Source organism: Diadema antillarum, unplaced genomic scaffold (genome assembly GCF_040938485.1).
Source record: "Diadema antillarum isolate AM-2024a unplaced genomic scaffold, OU_Dant_1.0 seq00000028_RagTag, whole genome shotgun sequence".
Lineage (NCBI taxonomy): Eukaryota > Metazoa > Echinodermata > Echinoidea > Diadematoida > Diadematidae > Diadema > Diadema antillarum.
This window is the reverse complement of record NW_027271144.1, coordinates 22,907-47,594: the sequence shown is the minus strand read 5'-3', so window position 1 is coordinate 47,594 and position 24,688 is coordinate 22,907. Positions and strand designations below refer to the sequence as shown.

At 39.8% G+C, this 24,688-nt stretch overlaps 2 protein-coding genes across 2 annotated transcripts in view; both read left to right on the top strand.

The window, feature by feature from the left end:
* Nucleotides 1-24,688, top strand: part of LOC139725219 (ATP-binding cassette sub-family C member 9-like) — a gene marked incomplete at its 3' end in the record, with an annotated part of 47,060 nt that continues 22,372 nt past the window's right edge. The window contains exons 1-7 of the mRNA XM_071636309.1: nucleotides 1-612; nucleotides 4,232-4,468; nucleotides 7,282-7,473; nucleotides 9,256-9,411; nucleotides 11,308-11,463; nucleotides 17,796-17,930; nucleotides 24,317-24,479. Of these exons, the coding sequence (XP_071492410.1) occupies nucleotides 1-612; nucleotides 4,232-4,468; nucleotides 7,282-7,473; nucleotides 9,256-9,411; nucleotides 11,308-11,463; nucleotides 17,796-17,930; nucleotides 24,317-24,479 (1,651 nt within the window). The remainder of the gene's footprint in view (nucleotides 613-4,231; nucleotides 4,469-7,281; nucleotides 7,474-9,255; nucleotides 9,412-11,307; nucleotides 11,464-17,795; nucleotides 17,931-24,316; nucleotides 24,480-24,688) is intronic.
* Nucleotides 18,438-19,998, top strand: LOC139725234 (uncharacterized). The gene has a single exon (XM_071636324.1). It carries the CDS (start codon nucleotides 18,646-18,648, stop codon nucleotides 19,894-19,896), a length of 1,251 nt encoding a protein of 416 aa, XP_071492425.1. The 5' UTR covers nucleotides 18,438-18,645; the 3' UTR covers nucleotides 19,897-19,998.

The window sequence follows — 24,688 nt, the reverse complement described above, 5'->3', positions numbered from 1 at the left end:
ATGGAGGGGGCTCCGGCAAATCACTTTGACTGGTTCTGTGGTGTGAACACAACACAGGACAAGCTGTACACATTTTCATGGGATCTACTGCATACTATCCACAACGCATGTTTTACTGATCTTGTGGCTGCTTGCATCCATGCGACATTCATTGTCGTCGCCAGCTTGGTGCTGGTCTTTGTGCGATGTTGCAATGCAATGACGACGACAAAGCACGATTACATCCTGCGCTATCCGGGCCATGTAGTCAGGTGGTTTATCTACCTGCTGTACATGATGGTTTGCCTAGCGAAGCTAGGGGAGGGCATTCTTACTGACCTCATGACATTATCTGAGGAGAACACCATGCCACGGCTCTACACCACTCCTGCTGCAGCATTTGTGGCGTCCATCTTGGCAGCAGTCTACTACCATCACATGGAGTACTGGAACGTGCCAGCCATGATTGTCCCACAGTGCCTGTATTGGATGCTGCTCCTTGCAGCAGAGTGTGCACGATTTGTGACCTTTTACTACGACAAGGAGGTCACACTGGACCTGCTGCGATGGGATCTAAATATTGCTTCTATGGTGCTGGTCACTCTTGTTTGTATGGTTGAAATACAAGTTGTGGTAAGTATGTACAATATCTATCATCTATTTAGATGCTTTAGAATCCTTCAGATCAAATATCACTGAACCTTGGGTAATATTGCATTCTTCAGCTTTAAGTTTTTCTTGGAAAGTCCAGTAGTGATATGATGTGCTATGAAGAGAAGTAATAGATAGCAATCTAATAGATAAAGGAATATTCCTATGGAATACACTTATAATGAATTGTCAAGAACTACATACTCAGGGTCACTCTACTTGTGCCAAAAATCGTCATTTCCATCCTTTACCAGAGTATCCAGACGTGTCATTAGTCAGTGTAACGGGGAAAAAGATTACTATTACTTGCGTGAACAGGATAACAGTAAAAGGTCATGGTTACAGTGAAAGGTCAATGTACATTCATTTAAAAAAAAATGAAAAAAAGGTCATTTCATACCATAATGTCAGCTGATAATGTCAACTGGTGGTGGAAGTTGGCAGAGGGCAGAGATAAGTTGACAGTTATTTTGCTTAAAAACAATGGTGGCAGTAGTGCAGAGTAAAAAAATCATGTATTTTGATACAGTCATCATTTTCAATACATGACTTTACCTTGCAATATCAACCGTGAGTTCATGTGCTCAAGGTCAATTGATAAAATTTCACTCTCTCCCTGTATTGCTACAAGACCAGAAAGTACAAATGTACTTTTGTGAAACTTAGTGTAAACATGTAGTATTACCAGACAAAGATTCTCTTGTAGGGTAAGTTTTGCTCTTTAAAAAAAAAAAACTTCTTGCTCTGTATCAAAAAATTGGCTTCATAAAAATAAGAACTTGTACATTTGTCAATGCATGTAATTCCTGAAACTGATTTTCTCAGGAAGTTTTGGGTCATGGGGTCAATGGTCAGATAAAAGGAAGCCGAATCATAATACCTTATGCTTAAATTACACCATTATCTCTATACCTTGGCAATATTTCATTGTTGTAACAATTTTCTTGATATGTAGGCATACAGGTTCAAGCATTACCACACAATGATTCTGTAGGGAAAATGTTAGCCATGGAGTCATGCAACGGTCGAGTAAAAATGCCGGAAGTTTATTATTGTTATTTTTTAACGTTCTTTATTTTGAAAATGATTTGTGATGTTGTAAACTTTGTTGCATGATTACCAGATATTAATAGGAAAAAAAAGTTGTGGGCCATGCAGGAGTCATAGGTCAGGGATCAAAGGTCATGTTCAAATGCTAAAATTTCACTATAAATTCTATATTTCTGAAATGGCTCAAGGTCTCTTCATTCAATTTTGGTCAAAATGTAGGCCACTTGGGTGTATCATGAGAGTTGAAATAATGACCCAGTTCAAGGAAATGTATTATCACTCAACACATTGTTGGGTTGTGCCATAATTCATATCAAGCATATCATTAGCTCACAAAGACACACTACATGTATGTAGGCTCAAGTGAACTAAATTGCAATTATATTGCTCAATTGGGCAATGTGCCCCCCTACTGTGCCCAAGGCCCCAAAATGAGGAATCTTTAAAGATCTTCTCTAGAACAGGAAGTGATAGAGATTAGTTTTAAAAGTGCTATAGATGATAATGTGCCATTGGTGTCTATACATGTAGTTTCAAGTTTATTCATGGTGGATCTGGGGGTGCCCTCTCTGGGCTGGGGGGGGGGGGGGGAGGAGGGAGGGGGAGATGGGGACCGAATTTCCATATGAGGATTTCCCTGGGATGAATTTGTGTATTAGTGGGGATTATGCTCTCCTGGGGTCGAAGAACCCTCAAATTTGGGAACATTTAAAGGGATAGTACAGTATTGGTGGAGATGAGAATTGGGCTTTTAACTTTTTGCGAGATACCAAGAAAACACTTACGAGATAGTACAGAGCATAAAGAGGAATTCAAAGTTTATTTGATGTAAATCGGTTTTGGAATGACTGAAACTTCCAAAAACAAAGTAAAACAAAGTGATCGTAATAAAGTGTGGGTCCCACACTTATCAGATTCATTCTGTTTTGGATATCTCAGCCATTTCAAAACCAATTTTCATCAAATAAACATTGAATTCCTCATGGAATTACATGCTCTTTCATAGTTCATAAGAGGTTTCTCATTATCTCACCAAAAACAGTTAGAAACCTGAAATTAGGCCTCAACCAAAACTATACGATCCCTTTAAGAGATCTTTAGAATTTAGCAGGAAACAGCTTTAAAAGTAGGTGCTATGAGCAAACTTGGTGACTGTAGTGTCAAGTTTGTTCACGATGGGGAATACCAAATTGGACCTTAAATGTGTATTATCATTTTCAGCTTCTTCTTTCAAGAAAAAAACAACTGAAAAAAAGAGAAAACTTTGCAGGTACATGTAGCATATCATGGCTGGGGCAACAGGACCTCGTATCTACAAAATGTCAAATGTTCAGGAGAGCCAAAAAACATGGCGGCCAAAGCACTGCGGTGAATGGGATAGCCTTTCCTTTGACATGCCATGGTGGCTTCATTTTTGGAGTAAGACAGTTGGAATTTGGACAGGACATCACTTAATCCATAATTTGACCATTAATCCAAAAAAGTCATTTTCACCAAATTTGCAGATACAAGGTCTTGTTACCCCAGCAACGATATAGATCTGCAGAATGGTAGAATATTATCAATTATTCAAATGGGCACCATGTCCCCGCCCTAGCTGCCAAGATCCCCTAACTGAAAGAATCTTTAAAAACATTCACCTCATCTTTACTTGAACCAGAAGGAATAGAGCTAATAGTATGGCTGTAGTTTCAAGTTTGTACATGTACTCCCCTCAGGGCTGGGTGGGGATCGGAGGTGGACCAAGTTTGAGTCCAATTTTCACATTACAAGTATCATCATCTTGAAAAGGCATGATCTCATTTTCATCAAACTTGTGCAAGAATTTTTGTAAGTGAGACAGAATGTATTTTAAGTTCTGTAAATGCTGATGCATGAAGCTTTCTCAAAATTTGCAAGAAACCAGATATTTTAGAGTAAAATGCATTGAGTTTTGGTGGTATGCTGCTAAAAAGACTGATATGGCTCCAATTTCAGAAAGTTTCATTTTGCATAATGTTTCTGATATTACAGCATATTTGCACTTATATGGGCACCATATCCTACTTGGGGTTCCTAAGGGGCCCAGCACCCCAAAACTAGAAAATCTGAAAGAAGTTGTGTTTCGTAAAACCAGAAATATTCTGAATAATTACAATCTTCATTCATGAATGTGCTTTTGCCTGTTCAAATTTGTTTACAGAGCAGATCCAATGGTGACCCCCTTTGGGGTTGGGAACTTCGGGGCCAATTCTTACATTTTGATAGAACTTCTCTAGAATATGCATGGTAAAAAATTTCCTATTTAAACTTGGCAGGTTTATTGTATTACTGTCAGTGTGATAATAGAAACCATGCCCTCATGGAGGTACGGTATCCAGGAGCTCCCCATTTTTGTTATGTTCTTCGTGCAATGAGTGAGATGGAGGGTGAAATTGCAGTACTCGTGTGAGTGCAAGATGTCCCCCAGGTCTCCTGCTTCCATTTCTTACCACATCATGTGAACCGTTGTCTCAAATTATACCATATATTCCTCGTGTCGTGAATGATGGACTTTACTTGTATCCATAAGGTGGTTAAGTGCTGTTCTGCACCAGGGGCATTTCCAAAAGACCTCCGTGATCCCAACATGCATTTCTACGAGGGCTACACCAACATCCCATCCAGCATCTTCTTCTGGTGGCTCAACCCCCTCTTCCATACTGGCTATGACCACCATTTGGAGCTCGACGACCTAGGCTCACTGACAGAAACCCACACCGTACGCTACAATGCTAGCAAGTTTTCTCAAGCGCTGGCCAAAGAACAGGTGTGTTTTAATACTGAAGTTTATTGACAGTTGGAATTGATATTTTTTCCACATTGATGTCAGGTCCATGATTTGACCCAAGGAGCTGTTTTGTATGCCAAATAAAATCAAGTGAAATTTTAATTGGCCATTTGTGGTCCCATTTAACCCGTTGAGGACGGATTAATTTTGCTACATCACACATTTTCCATCTAGACACGTGTCTGAGTATACTCGGGACTTGCCTTTAACAGGTCAATAGCCAATACACACTGTTGCATAAAATTTAAAAACTCTGATGAATTTTTAACAGATTTTTTTTTTTTCTGTGTTAAAGTTGATAGCAGCATCATACTAACCTGAGTTTTCAGTTCTTACCAGAGTTTTTCTCAGGTAAAGCACTTTTGATATGCAGCAGGCCCCAGGTGTTGCCATAGAGTTGTTTGCATGGCAATGACATCAGACAGGGGTCATGTTTTGCTATGGCAGCTATAGTCTTTACAGTACATGTATCTGTATTAGTATATTGTATGTGACCCTGCATCACAAAAACAACAGAAAGTCGCCAGACATGGATTTTTAGTTAAGGGCAGATTCTGAAAGAGCAGACTCTAAGCTTTAAACTGATGTATAACTCAATTCAGATGGACTCCTCTAACCTATCTAAATACTGGAAGAAAGCACACACTCTGGAAAAGTGTGAACCGAGAAATGAGGCTCTAAACTACAGAGTGTATTCAAGTGCTTAATCTTTACCAAGCAGCGCTAGCTGTGCGATGAAAGGGACAAAACACAGGATGTAAATCACCTGAGCAACAACAATACAGGGATTATCAGATTAAGCTGAAATTGAGCATGTTCTATCAATACATTCTGTCCATGATTAATGCCAACTTTCAAAGCAGTAGCATTATCCTTTCAAAAGTTATTAGACTGGAAATTGAAGAGTGTGCTAGGGATTTCAAGAAATGAAAAGGGGCCTTGGAAACATACCTGATCAGTCTACTTTCCCATAAAAAGCGGTGTAGAAAAACTTGTGAAAACACCTTTTCCCATTCATGTTATGATCCCAAATTAAAGCATAATGTGAGGAAGAATAGCTCTTTCAGAAAATACGAAAAACTCAAGATTGACTCGGTTGACCCATCTCACCTTTTTTGAGCCCTCAAGTAAAATCAAGGGGTGCGACTGTTTGTTTATTTTGTGGTGCACGGTCACGTATGTATTGTACCAAATGAGGACAGTTAAGTGCTGTGGGTGAGTTACAAATAAACATGTAGGCTACCAGTACTTCTCCTATGGTGCCACATGCAAAATGTTGTGAATTTATGCCCCCAATTGTAGCCATTTAGAATATAGGATTCATTAAATAAAAGTCAGGTATGTAGATCAGTTTATAGCATATGTTACCTCATCATAGATCAGTGTGAATAATACTATTCACTTTAAATTTAGGTCACTACCAATTAAAGTCATGTTTGTTGATAGAGTTCAATTTAACCATGTGTGACCCGCCACAAGAAAAGGATCACGAAAGTTGCTGGCGACTGAGCCAAGAAATCGAGTTTGAAGTCAGATCATCAAAATTTGTCAAAACCATCAAATTTCTTTTATGGCATAATGCTGTAGTCGAATGTTTCGTCTATCATTTGCCGAAATTTCGAAGCTAAATGATTAGAAGGAAAGGCAAAAAATTAGCATTTTTGGGGGCCATTATTTTCTGACTTTCAACGGAACAGAAATGTGTCCAAAGATTTGGATTTAGCGCTGCAGATACACTCTGCCCCTATCAACAAGGGAGTGATGTTATTGGTCAGTGTGTGGCATCCTGGTTTGTGATTGGATGTGCGTAGACTGCTGGCGCTAAGCTTGAATGAACATAACAGAGGTTGCTATTATGAGCGAATCTTCCATTGTCAAGAGGTGAAAACTGTCCTACCTCCCCTTGCACGATTGCGGCGGAAAGAAAACTTTGAAAGCGGTTTCCTCAAAATGCTGAGAGATATCCCAGGCCACTCAACATGGTCTCTTAAAATCATCAATATCTCCACAACTGATCACTTTTATGAGTCTTGTTATATATGAAATTAAAGCGGAAGAGTAAAGGGAATAATGACATGTCATTTTCAGAAAGTCTACCTCCCTCGACTTTCAGATCCTTTTAGTGGGTCACGTTTATAGTAAGCATTGACTGTGACATCTCAAAGAGCTTACTCATCTGTTTCTTTGCACCTGAAATGACAGGAGATTTTTTTGTGTGTTCTTCACTTATTTTCAATTCTGGTTTACTGTGAGATATTAGATGTACATTTAGATACATTGTATATGTGTAAAGTACATTGTATGTTAATAACACAGTTGTCGGTCATAAGTGGCAACTGGCGGAATTTTGTTTGCTTACAAAGATTTTGTTTGTTTTTAATGAAAGCATAGAAAAGATTTTCCGTATACACCTACATCCTTAAGCTGTCAAGAGAAAAGTAAAATGTTAAGTGGAATGTTTTTGAGACGGTCCATATGCTTGCAATTCAGACCAGTGAAACTTCATTACACATGTGTACCATCAAGAGGCACAGTTTTGTACATAGATACAGATTTTGCAGTATAATTCTTCTCACTTTAGTCTTCTTGACTTCATTGTTCTTGATTACTGTAAATGCACAAATTTTTGCAGTGCATTAATTTGCGCATTTTGCGCAACTTTTGGTCAGTGCCAATTCAAATAGCCAATACAAAGATATGGATGTTAATAGTATTTTTTTTTTTTTTGTAAATGGGTATGTATTCTTTCTCTTACACAAATCTTTGTGATTAATATCCTTTTTTTTCTGTAGGCTTGTGCCAAAGCCACTGGTAAGCCAATCAACCTGTACTGGGTGTACCTCAAGTCCTTATATCCTGGTCTTATCCGTTCAGCCATCTTCAGGTTCATTGCAGACACATTGTTATTTGTTTTGCCATACATCGTCTCTGGAGCGATCGCTTATGCCACAGAGCTGGTCTACCCAACCCCTGGGGATGTTGAGGTATGCTGTAAATTCACGCTTCTCAATTGTTTGTCTTTTGGTTTTTTTTAATCCGCATCCCAGTTTGGATCATACAGAGTTTTCTTGAGGCTCAATTACATGTATGGATGCAATACAGTTTTGTTTTATACCTCTGCCAAGAAGTGTTGCTGGAGGCATTATGATTTCTGGTTGTGTGTCGGACTGTCCTTAGCCATCCTTCCATCTGTAATCAATTTTGTGGACAGCATAAAAAAAAAAAAGAAGAGAAATGTTTGAGATATATATCCTAATGAAACTTGGCATTGTTGAGTGAGCAAAGTTGTGCCTATCACCTTGATAGGTATCATCATGAAACGTTGTACATATTTATGCATGTACTGCCTGACAATGATTCTCTTTGGAATTCTAGGGTCATGGGGTCAAAGGTCAAGGGTCAAAGGCCAGGTTAAAATGCTAGCTGAAATGAAACGTTTTTGCCATACTGTGGAAATTACTTTAATGCATAAACCTATAAAAGGGTCAAAGGTCGGATAAAAGTCCTAAATTCCCCAAATAACTGCCCTCTTAAACAATATACTCATGCATCTGATTAAACCTAGTTCAAGGAATGTGAACACACTCAGCACAGTTGTGACAAACATGTCATTTTAATGATTTGCCAGTTATGTAAAACTTTCATCACACATTGTCAAGACATACTATAGACCTTGTGGGAGAACCATGCATAATGGTGTATGCATAGCGGTCGCCATAGCAACATTTCTAGTTGCCTCTGCCACGAAGTGTCACTGAAGGTGTTATGTTTTTGGGTAGTTGGTCACTCCTAACATCTGTCTGTCCATTCATAATCAATTTTATGGACAGCATAACTTAAGCACCTTTTGAGGTATCAAATGAAACTTGGCACTTGTACAATTGTATGTATGATTGAATAAAGCTGTGACTATCAACTTTTGAGCACACAAGCCGTAGTGACATTCGTAGTTTGTCTATATTTTTGAAATGGCTCAAAGTATTACGGTCATGAAAATACAGGTAGTGATAATTGGCCAGTCATATGAAACCATTTTCTCACATAGGCAAGCTGTTCTGTAGACCTATTTAGAGAATAATGCAAAGTAGCAGAGGCGTGTCAGTCACCGTGGCAACCATTCATGTTTATTTTTGTTCTGAGAAGACATCAAAGCCCACCTGTGGGAGTTTTGCAGCCCACTGGCTGGGCTTTTAGCACTGCTATAGATATTGCAGTGACTGATGTAATGGCCATGTTTTGGAAATAGGCAGTAGGTAATTGGTTATTTGAAAATATTTACACTTTACATTGGAATATTGTGCACAAGGTGCTGTCATTTACGTCACACAGTATTGTCTTTAGGACACATTATTCTGCAATATTGTGTAATAGAATCGTACATGGGTAATCAAATATTTTATCAGCAACAAAAGAGGGCAACATCCTGACAATTGTACATATTTTTGTTCATAGTCCAGAAGGATAGGACAGAACGTGTAGCTCACAGGTTCCATGTTATGTTGTAAATAGATTAAAATGGACCCTGCCCATTCATTCACTCTTTTCAAGCATTAAATGATTGCAGTACTGAGCTGTCAAGACATTTGTAAAGTCAATACTATAATAAATTACTTTTTGAACCGTTGCCCTTTACACACTAATCCAGTAATACCAAGTAAAATGTTCCCATGGGAAATGCAAACTCAGTTGCTTCTATACATGAGAGGTACTCAGAAAAGCTGGTTTGACTGTATGCTTTTAACTGTGGATGTCACCATCCCCTCCAGTCAACCACCAAGTACATCTCCTTGTACACGTTCTTCACCAATGGATTCGTGCTGGCCACTCTGCTCCTCATCCTGACCCTCATCCAGTGCCTATGCAACCAGCATCACTTTCAATACACCATTATGGAAGCAGCTCATGCCAAAGCAGCAATCCAGGTCAGTTCTCCCTGCTGGTTAGCAGCAGTCACACAGTCCTTAAGCATTTTACACCTACAGACACTGTTTAAACTGTTGAGGACATTTTGATTTTACTACAACACACATTTCCCAAAGACACCTGCCCAAATATACTCAGGACTGGTCCTCAACGGTTAACAATCAATACACTTACTGCCGGTTGGAGCTGTTTATATGTCAGTTTCATTGTTACTCCCAAAGTAAATCAGCCTGGTGTGTTAGAGATCCCTATTTGTTCCTTATAAACCCAGCCTTTACACATAAGTGATAACTTTTGAAAAGATCATGGTACGACATATTGATATTACTTAACTGTAGAGAAATAAAATGAGCTTTATCAGCGTGCAGAGTTTCAGCTACCATATCAACTCTGTTAATCAATCCCTTCATTTTGGTCATTATGAGTTCCTTGTCCCATTTTTTTTTTCTTGGCCATTCATTGCACAGAGCACCATGGGCTGACACTATACACTTGAATACTGTAAAAATGGAAATTTTTGCAGTGTTTACATTTTCCAGCATTTCGTGCAACCAGATACCAGTACAAAAGTAAAAACACTTTTTACGCGATTATTTTTGCTTCCTGTTCCAGTAGTTCATGTTTTGATTTTGCGGAGTTGAAAAACATGAGAAACTCATCTTATGTGGATGAGCGTGAAAAATTTACTCTCGTGAAAACATCCATTTTTACAGTAGACCTTCAACTCCAAAGTTACTTCTGTCAACAAACACTTTTCCAGAGGATGTACTTTCTTTCTATTGATTTTTTGATACTTTAATATGAAAATCCATTATAATGAGTTACACAGTAATTGTACGATTTGCTCATTCAAAATCTGCCCTTTACTAACAATCCTTATGGAAGTCCATTTGTATTGCTTTGTTTGTCATTGTCGAGCCCACCGGAGGTGCAGGGAGACTTAGGGATCGCCTGTCGATCCATCCGTCGTCCGTCCATCTGTCTGTCGTCCGTCCGTATCGCTACAAAAACTTAAATAAATCTCTACTGTGGAATTCAAGTTCAATCAAACTTGGAGGGAAGAGTGGTTATGCAAAGTTACACATTTTACCAAACATGAAGTACACCTCAAGGTCAAAGGTCACAGGCAGGGGCCAATGAACTTTAGGGCCCAATGTTAAGTTTTTGTAGCGCGTTTCGATTATGGCTCATAACTTTTGATGTATATGTCTGTTTGTGACCAAACTTGGATGGTAGATGTCCTTTGGAGAGTTGAAGGTCACCATAAGGTCAAAGGTCTAATACAGGGGTCAACAAACTTTAAGGGTGCAATGTCAAGTTTTTACGGCGCGTTTCGCTTATGGCTCATAACTTTAGATCCCTTTGTCTGTTTGTGACCAAACTTGGATGGTAGATGTCCTTTGGGGATTTGAAGTTCATCACAAGATCAAAGGTCACAGACAGGGGTCAACAAACTTTTAGGGTCCAATGTTCAGTTTTACGGCACGTTTCGATTATGGCTTATAACTTTTGATCCCTACGTCTGTTTGTGACCAAACTTGGGTGGTTAATGTCCTTTAGGGATTTGAAGGTCACCACAAGGTCAAAGGTCATAGGCGTGGTCAAGGAACTTCTGGAAGTTAGAAAATATTAATTTCTTCTACATGAATGGGCGAGACACATTTTGGCACTTGCTTGTTTTAAAGCTTAGGGTCTGCTCTTCAAGTTCAGAATCTGCACTTAACTGACAATTCAAGTCTGGTGACTTTGTGGTGGTTTTGTTATGCACATCACTTTTATTCATCAGGATGTCTATTAAAGTACCTGTATATTTCATATACATGTTTGTTTATACATGAAACAGACTGTGATGTCACTGAATGTTAAAGTCACAGAAACATTTGTTTATCTTCCAGACAGCTGTGTATAACAAGTCACTGCGCCTTTCCAGCTACTCAATTAGTGGTGGCTCAATGACAATGGGAAAAGTCACCAATCACATGTCAGTTGATGCGGACAACATATTCAATGCGGTGCAATGGATCCAGCATGTATGGTCTATTCCTTATGCGGTAAGAGTTGTATGTGAGCATGTGTTTGCATTCATTTGTATGTGTGTGTGTGTGAAGAGAACTATTGAGGTGTACATCAATAGAAAAATATGGTAAAGATCCTCTTGGCATTCAAGATGGGCATTAAAAATCACACCAATTACACTTCTAAATGTAGATTCCGAAATTCTTCCAATGGTTTTATAGCGAAAAGGGGAAAAAAAAAGTTGAATGAAATAATACACATGTATTAGGTGGGATACACAGAAAACAGGAATATTGGAAGAACTATACAATTAAAGGGTAAGTTCACCTTCATAGACATGCGGATTGAATGAATGCAGCAATATTAATAGAACACATCAGCAAAAGTTTGAGAAAAATCAGACAGTCTCTTTAAAAGTTATGAATTTTTAAAGTTTCTGCTCAGTCACTGCTGGATGAAAAGACTAGTACAGCGTATGATGTCACATGTGCACAACAGTATGAAGTAAATATAAAGAAAATTCAACATATTTTCATTTTTCTTGCATAATAAAAGAACACTTGACTTCCCTCTTTCAGAAGTCAAGGGGGAATGATATTACCCTTAAAGGGGATGGCTAGTAACTGATCAGTGGGAATCGGTGGGAATGCTGGAGGATGATTGTTCCAATCCTTGTGGGATTCATTTAAGAGTACATTATATATCTATTGTTGTGTGAAAATTATTTGCTTCAGAATGGTCTCATATCCCAGTAATGTGCAGTTTAATGTTACCAGGTTAGCGTGCCTGGTCAGTGATGGGGCATTAATCTGCACATTACTTGAATATTAGACTGTTCTGAAGCAAATAATTTTCACACAACAGTAGATATATAATGTACTCTTCGTAAATGAATCCCACAAGGATTGGAACAATCATCCCTCAGCATTCCCACTGATTCCCACTGATCGGTTACTAGCCATCCCCGTTAACATACGTCAGTGACGAGTCGAGGAAATGTGCACTTTTTTTCAAAAAGTGAAATGTTGTGAAATTCTCTTTATATTTTCCTTATATTGTTGTACGCATGTGACATCATACACTGTAGTATTCTTCTCATCTAGCAGTGACTTAAAAATTCATAACTTTTGAACGGATTGTCCGATTTCCCCCAAAATTTCACTGACGTGTTCTACTAATATTGCTGCATTCACTCAATCCACATGTATGTCCTTTAATAGATGGTATGATTTTCCATTGGTTGCCACAAAATATTAGTACTTATTTTTATAGCAGTAGATTTTAAGAGTGTTTGACTCAGTTTCACATTTTGATTTTGTTTTTACTATTAAAGTGTATTGAGATGGTTTGGACTTGGCATGGTAGGGGGTAGAAGTATCTTTCTTTGCAACTAAAAGGAAAAGAAAGTTATCATGTAGACACTTTTATATAATTATGCCTCCGCCACGAAGTGGTGCCGGAGGCATTATGTTTTCGGGTTGTCCGTCCGTCCGTAATGAATTTTGTGGACAGGGTGACTATCAAAACCTTTTGAGGTATCCTAATCAAACTTGGCATGTATGTGTTTTAGGGGGTGAAGCTGTGCCTATCAAGTTTTGGGTGCACATGCTCAAGGTCAAAGGTCAAGGTCAAGGTCAAATACATAAAATTTCACTATTTCCACCATATCTATTGAATGCCTGAAGATATTTTCTTGAAAATTAGTGTATACATGTATTACTCCATTAAGATTCTCTGGTGAAAGTTTGGGTCATGAGGTCAAAGGTCAAAAGGTCAAGTAAAAATATTAAAACTTCACATTTTTTCTCCTGTACCTTGGAAATTGTTCAAGGTATCTTCATGGAACATAGTGTATATACATTTACTGACTGGCAGTGATTATCTAGAGAATTTAGGGTTCATTGGGTCAAAGGTCAGGGGTCAAAGGTCAAAGGTCAAGGGCAACACTTAAAAATTTTACAATTTCTTTACAATTTCCCTCATGTTTATGCAATGCCAGCAGGATTATTATTTTTTTTTTTTACACTTGGTGTATGCATTTATAACCTAATAGAGATTCTCTGGAAAGTTTTTTTTTCTTTTGTTTTTGCCTCAAAGGTCAAAAGGTCAAAGATCAAGTGAAAGTGCTGAATTAAGTTTTTCCTCCATATCTCGGAAGTGGCTCTAGTTATCTTGAAACGTACTACATATTTATGCATGTTCTGCCTGACAGTGATTATCTTATGAATTTTAGGGTCAAAGGCCAGATGAAAATGGTAACAATTTACTATTCAATACAGAAATTGCACCTTTTCTCCATACCTTGAAAATTACTCAATGCATAAATGTATGAATGGGTCAAAGTCAAGTCAAATTCCTTAACCCTAACTAGGCCGGGCTATTTAGGTAGTTGATAGAGCGGGGGAGGCTCCCAGGCCCCCCCCCCCCCCCCCCCCAGATCTCGGCTGTCGACCGTGCGATCGCGACAAAAATTGGCACACACATTGCATATGATGTAATCTAAAATACCTTGAAGTTAATTTTTCAAAAACTGATCATTTATGCTAAATTATGCTAATTTATGCATAATGATGCATGAAATCAGACTATTTGGTATAAATCACAAAATAAAGCTCAAAACAGGCACATTTTTTTGTGTAAATATTCTTTTTAGTGTCCTTAGCAAATGTAATTTAAAAAAATTGTGACATCAGAAAAAATTCTTAAGTATTTTATTGTTTTTTTGAATTTCTTATGTATTTCTTTGTTTTTTCGACTTTATGTTTTTCATTGTTTTTTCGATGAATTTGTCCGCGACATCGCTCCGAACAAGAAAATATGTTATTCATTGATTTTAATCAATAAAACACCAAAATAATCATGCTTTTATAATATTTGCCTGAAAGCACAGTTTGCATTGAAATTGTACACAAATTCACGTTTTTGAGCAATTTTTGGTCTGACATGCATGTACATATTTATGCGTAACTTCGGAACCACGCGCCCGGGCATCGCAAATTTGGTGTCAAAAGATGCGGGAGACTTGAAAGAAAAAAGTCATGAAACGTCGCGGCGATAGCTTTTTGCGATTGCGATACATCGCGCGGAACGTCGAGGGGGGGGGGGGCCTCTAGGTCAAGGAAGGTGAACATTCAATACATTTGTGTCAAACTTGTCATTTTAATATTTTGCCAATTTGTGAAAATGTAATCACACATTGTCCACATGTACTATCTAGACCTATTAGGAGAAACATGCATTATGGTGGAGGCATACCAGTCGCCATAGCGATATTTCTAGTTTAGAAATGTTACAGGCCTGGGAAGAATAAAACAACAACAGGAATTTTGAAGATGTAAAGATAGAACCAATCATACAAGTGGCAAAGATTTTTATGCCTCCGCCACGGAGGCATTATGTTTTCGGGTTGTCCGTCCTTCTGTCCGTCCGTAATGAATTTTTTGGACAGCGTAACTAAAAAACCATTTTGAGGTATCCTAATGAAACTTGGTATGTATACATGCATGAGTGGATGAAGTTGTGCCTATTAACTTTTGAGTGCACATGCTTAAGGTCAAAAGGTCATGGTCAAATGCTGAAAATTTAACTATATCCCCCATGTCTTTGCAGTGCCTGAAGGTATTTTCTTGAAACTTGGTGTATACAATTACTACCAAATGGAGAGTCTCCAGTTTTTGGTTATGAGGTCAAAGGTCAAGTGAAAATGTCAAAATGTCCCTTTTTTTCTCCATATCTCACTAATGGTTCAGGGTATCTTCATGGCACTCAGTGCATGTGACATGTACTGACTGGTAGTGATCATCTAGGGAAGTTGGGGGTCATGGGTCAAAGGTCAAGGTCAACTCCTCAAAATTTAACTATTTCCCTCATGTGATGCAATGCCTGCAGGATAATAAACTTAATATATAATGTATTACCCAATAGAGATTCTCTTGAAAGTTTCTTGCCAAAAGGTCAGAGGTCAAGTGAAAGTGCTAAAAATTACCTCTTCCGTATCTCGCAAGTGACTCAAGGTATTATGTAACTTAGTACATATTTATGCATATTCTGCCTGACAGTGATTCCCTTGGGAATTTTTTGGAAATAGGGTCAAAGGCCACTGCAGGTTAAATGCTAAATTTGAAATGCTTAAATTACACTTTTTCTCCATACCTTGAAAATTACACAATACATAAACTTACAGTAGATAAAAAGATCAAAAAGTCAAGTAAAAATCCTCACATCCCCAAATACCTGCACTCTTAGACAATATATAGCCATTCATCCAATTAAACCTAGTTCAAGGAAAGTGAGCATTCAACACATTTGTGACAAACCTGTCATTTCAATATTTTGCAAATTATGTGAAACTTATCACACATCATGAAAAAATCCCTCAATTTCGTCTCGGGACTTATAACCTCCCTCAATAGCATTTCAAACCCTTCGGGTGGAACACCCTCCCCCTCTAGTCATCATCTATTGTATCCCCACGCATGTAATGCCGGAGGATACTTTGGATTCAGCAGCGTTATGCCGGCGCCGTCTCCGCCGCCACGTCACATTTTTGTGTGCACTCTTGCGGCTGCAAACCTTAACAGATTTATTTGTGTATGGAGGTTCATATTAGTAGTATCTCCTCACCTGTAACTTTGGGTGATGCTGCCCCCAGTGTTCTGTCTTTGGTATGAAGGTCTACCGTGATATAATCTACAAGCCTATAGATTTTGGATCTGCTGCCCCTAGTGTTCCATCTTTTATGGGGTCAAAGGTCATAATTTAATTTATAAATGAATGAATAAATTGTAATAGTGGATGATTTGTGTGCACTCTATAGGCTACATTTGTGAACAGATTTTGTTCAAATTTGGTATGAAGGTCTATCATGATATGAGCTACAAGTCGAAAGATTTTGGATGTGGCGCCCCCAGTGTTCTGCTGTTATAGGGTCAAAGGTCATGTTGGTGAATGGTTTGTGTGCATTCTATAGGCTACATTTCTTGAAGATTTTGTTCAAATTTGGTATGAAGGTCTACCATGACATAATCTACAAGCCTATAGATTTTGGATCTGCTGCTCCCATTGTTCTATCTTTTATATGGTCTAAAGTCATATTGTTGGTGGATCGTTTGTGTGCACTCTATAGGCTACATTTCGTAACAGATTTTTGTTCAAATTTGGTATAAAGGTCTACCATGATATGAGCTACAAGTCTAAAGATTTTTATGTGCCCCCCTCACCCCCCCCCCTGTTCCATCTTTTATACGGTCAAAGGTCAACATTTTGATTGATGGTTTGTGTTGGCTCTATAGGCTTCATTTGTCAACAGATTTTGTTCAAATTTGGCATGGAGGTTTATCATGATGGAATCTACAATTCTGTAGATTTCGGATATGCCACCCCCAGCGTTCCGTCTTTTACAGGGTCAATGGTCGTATTGTTGATGGATGGTTTGTGTGCACTCTATAAGCTACATTTCTGAACAGATTTTGTTCAAATTTGGTACGAAGCTCTACCATTATATAATCTACAAGCCTACTGATTTTGGAAGTGCTGCACATAGTGTTCCGTCCTTTATAGGGTCAAAGGTCATATTGTTGGTGGATGGTTTGTGTGCCCTGTCTAGTGCCGGGGGATGCAATCGCATCACAATGCAATGACAATTTCTAGTTTCATTTTCCATTCAAACTAGTAAACATTCAGAATAATGAAGCTTTGGAATATCAAATTGAAATTGAGTTGAGTTGGCTGCAGATTTCTAGTTTCATTTTCCATTCAAACTAGTAAACATTCAGAATAATGAAGCTTTGGAATATCAAATTGAAATTGAGTTGAGTTGGCTGCAGATTAAATTATTTATGACATAGTTCATTTTCCCCTCTTCAATCCAAGAACATTTACATACTACACAGCAAAATTGATTGCACATGATGCATGTAGATTGTAGTGACACTTTGTGTGCTTTATATGAACTCTAGAAGTGACCTTTTTCATCTCTTATTTACTTGTAACTATATTAAAATGATGTGACTTTTTCTGGCCAGACTTTTTGTTTTAAACCTAGAATATTGATTTACAGGTTAACATCCTCTGCAAGTTATGTCACCAGAAGTGTATTGAATCCGCAAAACTCCACTCATTTGAGATGAGAAGTAGAATTGTATGAAATGTTGATTGTCAGAAAATAATTTGCAAAAAAAAAATAGTGCTCACATGCTGTCTTTCACTGAAACGAGTCAAGGAACTAAAGATTTTTTTTTTAATGAAATACTACAGCCTGAGCTTTATTTCGGCATCAAATAAGTACTGTAGGGTTAACAAGGGGTATTTCTTTTTTTTCTGAAATTATCTCATTTATGTTCATCCTTCTTCAAACCTGATCATGCAGCTGATTGGTTTCCTTGTGATACTGTACTTTAACCTCGGATCGGCAGCTCTCATCGGCTCCTCAGTCTTCATTATCTTCACGCTGATTCAGACGCTGGTTGCTAAGAAGTTGGCCCAGTCCCAAAAGAATAAAATGGTATGTTTGTCTGTTGGTAATCTTGGGCCCTCCTTAGCCGAAGGCTCAAGTGAGCTATCATGAATTGTGCAGCGTGCATAATACAGCATGCACAAACTTTTACACCTTAAGCATCTTCGTGATAACCCTATGATGAGTTTTCACCAAACTTGGCAGGGAACATCTCTTGGGTGTTAGGATGTCAATTTGTTTGGGAATTTAGATAAAGGATTGAAATTTATTGATAGTATAAGTGAGAAGTGGCAAGTTTAAAGGGAACGTACAGTTTTAGTTGAGACCTAATTTGGGGTTTCTAACATTTTTAGGTGAGATAATGAGAAACCTCTTATGAAATATGAAAGAGCAAGTAATTCTATGAGGAATTCAACGTTTATTTGATGAAAACTGGTTTTGAAATGGCCGAGATATCAAAAAAAGAGCGATTTTACTTCTGGAGTCTCCGAAAGAGACTACATTGAGAGACCCGCTTTGCGCACGCGCAGTCATATCGCTTTTCTACGCACGAGTATTCGAACGTAGTTCCCTTATCGCAGTCGAAAATTCTGATCTTTTATCGCATTTTCGCGGTACTAACGGTTCTAGAAACCAGCAGTTAGTGGAATTAGATTCCGCAATCTTCCCATATCGTACAACGAATATTCGGTGCTTAGCAAGGCGGCAAGCACAACCTTTTCTAGCGGCCTCATTCCACGAAAGTCACGCGGTGGCTACGGTGATGGAGGCACAACAGCTCAAAGAACAGCTGCATCATCCGGCTAAGCCCGGCGCAGTGGGAAGCATCAACGTTGTTTGCGAAGAACGTTCCCCTCCGACAGACAAAAAAGTCAAGCCAAAAAAGAAACTAGTTAAGTCGGACACGGTTTCCGGTACTAACATGGCGGGTAAAGTGCCGCAAGCGAAGCAGGGCCCAAAGACGGCCGAAAAATCCTCGGATGTCGAGGACAGACTATCGAGACTGGAAAGTCTTCTGAGTAAAGTGGTCGACGCGCTGCCCAGTGTAAACTCCACGCCGCCGAAACCGGCATCGCGCCATTTTGTGGCGTACGATGAGGCGCACAGCGCCGGACAGTGTGAAATTCCTATGGAAACTGATTTTCAACAGTGCGGGGAGCCGCACGTGCGTGACACGGGCGAAGCCAACAGAGAAGAAGGCGATTTTGCGTCAGACGCGGCAGACGTGCAAGAAATTCCCGTTCTCGCAGCAAAATTTGCCAAGCCGGGTGATACAGGACTACCGGTAGACGAGGACTTAGCCAGCTCTACTACTTACCTCATAAGCCACCCGCTAGAAGAAAAAGTGTTGGAAGAGACGGCATCTAAGTATCCAGCCCCAAGCAACTGTGTTTACCTCGCTACACCGAAGGTGAACGGCCCGATCTGGGATAACCTACCGCAACACACACGCAGTAGAGATGCCAAGTTACAGCGTGTGCAGAAGTCGCTGACGAAGGGCCTGAGCGCGCTAATACAGTCCTTCCCATCACCTCGGCTGACTGACACACAGCAGGACGCATTGGCGTTGCTGTGCAATGCCAATTTTGAACTCAATTCGTTGAGGAAAGAGCTTATCAAGCCGGACATGGCAGCCACTTACTCTCATCTTTGCAAACCTTCCACTCCCGTCACTAAATTCCTATTCGGAGATGAATTGGGAAAGAGAATGAAAGATCTCAAAGAGGAGCAGAAAGCTGCATCAGGAGTGATGAGAAACCCAATTTCGCGGCCACAGTCTAGCACGTACCACCCGTACAGGGGAGCTGCTTTCTCCAAGCGACAATACAGAAGTGCTGGCTGGAATGCAAGTTCAGCTGCCTCAACACACAGACCAACAGCCGGCGGTAGTAGCAGGCCTTTTTTAGGTCAGCGCCCACAGTGGGGTCACAGCAAGCAGCCACCACCCCGCACAGCGAGCCGCCCCCCACAACAGGCTCCACAGCACAGGCCTCCAATGCAGCGCAAGAAATAACTACCAGCATACCCAAAGAGGTAGGTAGTTTCGATTCACATCATCATCATACCTGCTTTCCCCAATGTATTTGTACGTGTGTGCAATGTATTCCAAAGAAAGCTCCAGTGGCACTCGGAGGTCGAGTGAGGCTTTTTTACAGGCGATGGTGCCAAATCACAGCTGATCCATTTATTTTGGCAGCAATCAGGGGTTACAAAATTGAATTTGGAGAAGCATGTATGCCCCCTAGGAGGGATAAGCCCTTCATTCAATACAAACCAAACCAGCACAATTCAGCTTGTATTGACAGAGAGATCGCAAGCTTACTGACTAAGAATGTTATCGAAGAATGTGGTCATGAAGAAGGAGAATTTCTCTCAAACATTTTCACACGACCCAAGAAAAATGGGGGTGTACGACTAATACTTGATTTGACAGATTTGAACAAGTGTGTGAGCGTACAACACTTCAAAATGGATAACATTCATACAGCTGCCCTTTTAATCTCCCCAGGAGATTTCCTAGCCTCAGTCGACCTCCGAGATGCTTACTACTCCATCCCAATTGACACTGAACACAGAAAATTCTTGAAATTTCCATGGCAAGGGAAATTTTACAGGTTCAAAGTCCTACCAAATGGGCTCAGCACAGCGCCCAGACTTTTCACCAAGCTCATGAAACCTGTTTTCGCTACACTGAGAGAAATGGGGCACATAGTACTAGGCTACCTTGATGATACTCTCATTATCGGAGAGTCAGTAGAACAAGCAAAGGAGGCTGTACGTGCAACCACAAATCTCCTGTCTGAACTAGGTTTCGTAGTCCACGAGGAGAAATCTATGCTAGAACCCCAACAAGAGCTCACTTTCCTAGGGTTTAAGCTGCACACTGGTGATATGACTATCTCCCTGCCAGAAGAGAAAATGCAGGACATTATCACAGTCTGTTCAGACTTGCTTGACAATACTAGACCCACAATCAGGCAGGTGTCACATGTTATCGGGAAGATAATAGCTACTTTCCCTGGAGTCCAACATGGCCCTCTTTTCTACAGATGCCTAGAACGTGACAAAATTGCCGCCCTTAAAGCTAACAAAGGCCATTTTGACAGACCTATGAAGCTGTCATTAGAAGGGAAAGAAGAGCTCAAATGGTGGATTAATCATGTCTTTGAGGAGTGTGCACCAATTAAGCGTAACAGACCTACACTTGAGCTGCGTACAGACGCTAGTGGGCTTGGTTGGGGAGCCACAAATCTGTCCATTGAAACGGGAGGCAGATGGAACGATCTTGAAATGGAAAGAGCTAGAAAGAATGATATCAATTACCTGGAAACATTGGCAGCCGGGTTTGGACTGAAGTCCTTTTGCTCTTCTTTACATGATGTTCATGTCCTCCTTAGGTCAGACAACACAACAGCAGTTGCTTATTTGAATAACATGGGGGGTATTAAGTCCAAGGACTGTGACAGTGCAGCTAGAGACATCTGGAGGTGGTGCATGGAACGTAATATTTGGGTTACTGCAGCACACCTTCCAGGGAGTGAGAACACTGAGGCAGACAGCAGGTCTAGAAAGTTCAGTGACCGAAATGAATGGATGCTTAACAAGCAAGCCTTTAACAAACTAGTTTCAGTTTTTGGGCTTCCAGACATTGATCTCTTTGCGTCCAGACTAAACAACCAACTTGAGAGATATGTCACTTGGTTGCCAGATCCAAATGCAGAAGCCGTAGATGCATTTACGTTGGATTGGGGAGAATTCAAATTCTATGCCTTTCCCCCATTCTGTCTCATCCCAAAAAATTAGGACAGATAGAGCTGAAGGCATAATGGTAGTGCCAAATTGGCCCACACAGGCATGGTTTCCTAAGCTGAAAAGGATGTTAAAGGGTGAAGCAGTGCTAATTACAAGGAGTAGGAACCTATTAACGCAACCTGTAACGCATGAACCACATCCCTTGTATGATCGAATTGATCTTCTCTGTTGCAGGTTATGCGGCAGCCCTTCGAAAGGACAGGACTAAAGAAGGAAATTGTGGACATTTTGGCCGCTTCTTGGAGAGCCTCTACCCAGAAGCAATATTGTGTGTACATAAAGAAGTGGAAAGACTTTTGCAAGAGTAAGAAGAAAAGCCATCTTCACTCTAGTGTTCAGTTTGTTTTAGAATTTCTTAGTGAGCTTTTTCATGTAGGAGGTCTTGGATACAATGCACTCAACACAGCAAGAAGTGCGCTCGCATCATTCCTAGTTCTTGAGGATGGTGCCTCTACAGTTGGGAACAACATTTTGATATCAAGATTTATGAAGGGAGTTTTCCATCTCCGAACCCCAAGACCTCGCTATGTAGATACTTGGGATGTAAATATTGTGTTTTGTTATCTCAGAAAGCTGTCACCGGCAAATGCACTGAGCCTACGAGATCTCACCAAAAAACTATGCATGCTCATGGCTCTCATCTCAACACAGCGAGCACAGTCGTTGCAGCTCCTGAATTTGGACAACATGATACTCAAGGGATCATCAGTTACATTTCATTTCAGCGAGTTACTGAAACAAAATAGGCCGGGAAACGCTGGCTACACACTGAGCATGAGAGCCTACCCTCCAGATCGTCGATTGTGCGTTGTCAACTACATCAAAGCCTACATACGGAGGACTGAGGAAATTCGAGGTCAAGAGCGTCGGCTCTTTATTAGTTTTCGCAGACCCCATGCAAAAGTTACGTCACAAACCATCTCCAGGTGGATCAAAGATGTTATGACAGCGGCAGGAATCGACACTTCAAAATATAAGGCTCACTCAACAAGAGCAGCTGCGACGTCAGCTGCACACAGAGCAGACTTACCAGTTTCGTTTATCCTTGAGAAGGCAGGCTGGACGAATGAAAAGACTTTCAGAAAGTTCTACAGCAAACCCTTGCTCGATGATGGGAGCAAGTGTCTCACAACTGCTCTACTAAAGAAATGACCAGACGAGGTAAACAATTTACCCTTTTTGGTAAATGACAATTCATAGTCATTTCTGTTATCTTTCTTACAAATATGGCTGCTGGGCTTCAAAATCTCAATGTAGTCTCTTTCGGAGACTCCAGAAGTAAAATAGAAAGATTAAATGAGAACTTACCTGTTTGAAATTTGATCTTTATTTTACGAGGGAGTTGTAGGAAGAGAATACATTCCCTCCTCTCCCTCCCAAAGTTTCTAACTTGAAGCTAAGTTCTCCATAATCTTTCAGATATCCAGCAGCCACATTTGATGCTTCGAAAAATGACTGCGCGTGCGCAAAGCGGGTCTCTCAATGTATTCTCTTCCTACAACTCCCTCGTAAAATAAAGATCAAATTTCAAACAGGTAAGTTCTCATTTAATCTTTCTATTCTAATAAAGTGTGGGACCCACACTTTATTGCGATTGCTTTGTTTTACTTTGTTTTTGGATGTTTCAGTTATTCCAAACCCAATTTTCATCAAATAAACTTTGAATTCCTCTTAAAATGGTATGCTCTGTGCTATATCATTAGTGTTTTCTTGGTATCTCGCAAAAAGTTAAAAGTCCAATTCTCATCTCCACCAATACTGTACCATCCCTTTAATACAAATACACCTTACCTACAATGTAGGTTCTGTGTCAAATTGTGTGCATGAGGTGACTTCATTAGGACTATTTTCTGAGGGGCACAACCCAAAGAAATTAGTGCTGCTGAAGTTGCCACCAGAACCTCAAATAATGACCTAGTATTTCATTTCACAGCTGTATATCCCTCCCAATGAATTATAAGAATAACAACAAAGTAAAAAACTTGTGGTTGACCGATCTAAAGTTATCTTCTCTTTTATTAATGCACAAAATTACAACGTGGTAGTGTATGCATTGACTTTGTAATGCCCTTTATATTGCGAAGTGTAGACGCTGTGTGTTTGGTGGAAACCGTCCTATGATGTGATGTCTCATGCGCGAAAATACATGCTTGTGACAAGAATGGTACACGTGTGCTTAGCAAATATTGACATGGCAGTGTGATATATAGTTCTTATACTATTACCATCTATATAGGGAAATAGTTGAACTTGGATTTTCATGGTGGAAATATGTTTTGTCACTTTCTATGCCCTCAATTAATCAGAGGACAAAAAATAATTTGTGAGGGATATAATAGGACATTGTATACGAAGCCCAAGTGTTCAGATCTTTTGATTTTAGATCCTGCTGGTGTGACAAGATGGTTGTCTTCCTCTTTTAGGAACATGTCTTGTCAAGGTTGAAGACAACCTGTACAAGTCTGTGACACTTGCACTACAAACCCACCTGCCTGAGTGTTATTAGTATGGAGCCCCAACCCAAATGCCATTTCAGCAGGTGCAAGAAATATATTTGTAATGCCCTGCAAGCACACGTTTATGCTGATCACGCTTCGTTCCCGAAATCCACGTCTTCACAGATGTTTGCCGACAGTCGCCTGAAGCAGACCAATGAGATGCTGCAGGGAATCAGGCTCATCAAGCTCTACGCCTGGGAGGACATCTTCCTCTCGGCCATCGGGAGAGCCAGGTCCAGCGAGATCATGCAGATGTTGATAAAGTATCTATGGGGCAGCGTCGTGTGTGAGTAGTTCAATTCCATCCACTGTTTGATGAACATTGTATGTTTCATTAGTTGACTTTGATTTCAAAGTAATGAAATTCATGGAAGTTTTGTTACCCAGTAGTCTTTTAATTCTTATTACAGAAATGCTGATACACAACATTGCATTCTTTCATTGCTAGGATGCATGCATGTAGTTTAGGCAGCAAAAGCACCCCAAAAATAGTAC

Excerpts from the sequence above, each read along its gene's own strand:
- LOC139725234 (XM_071636324.1), top strand. The coding sequence starts at position 18,646 with ATGGAGGCACAACAGCTCAAAGAACAGCTGCATCATCCGGCTAAGCCC.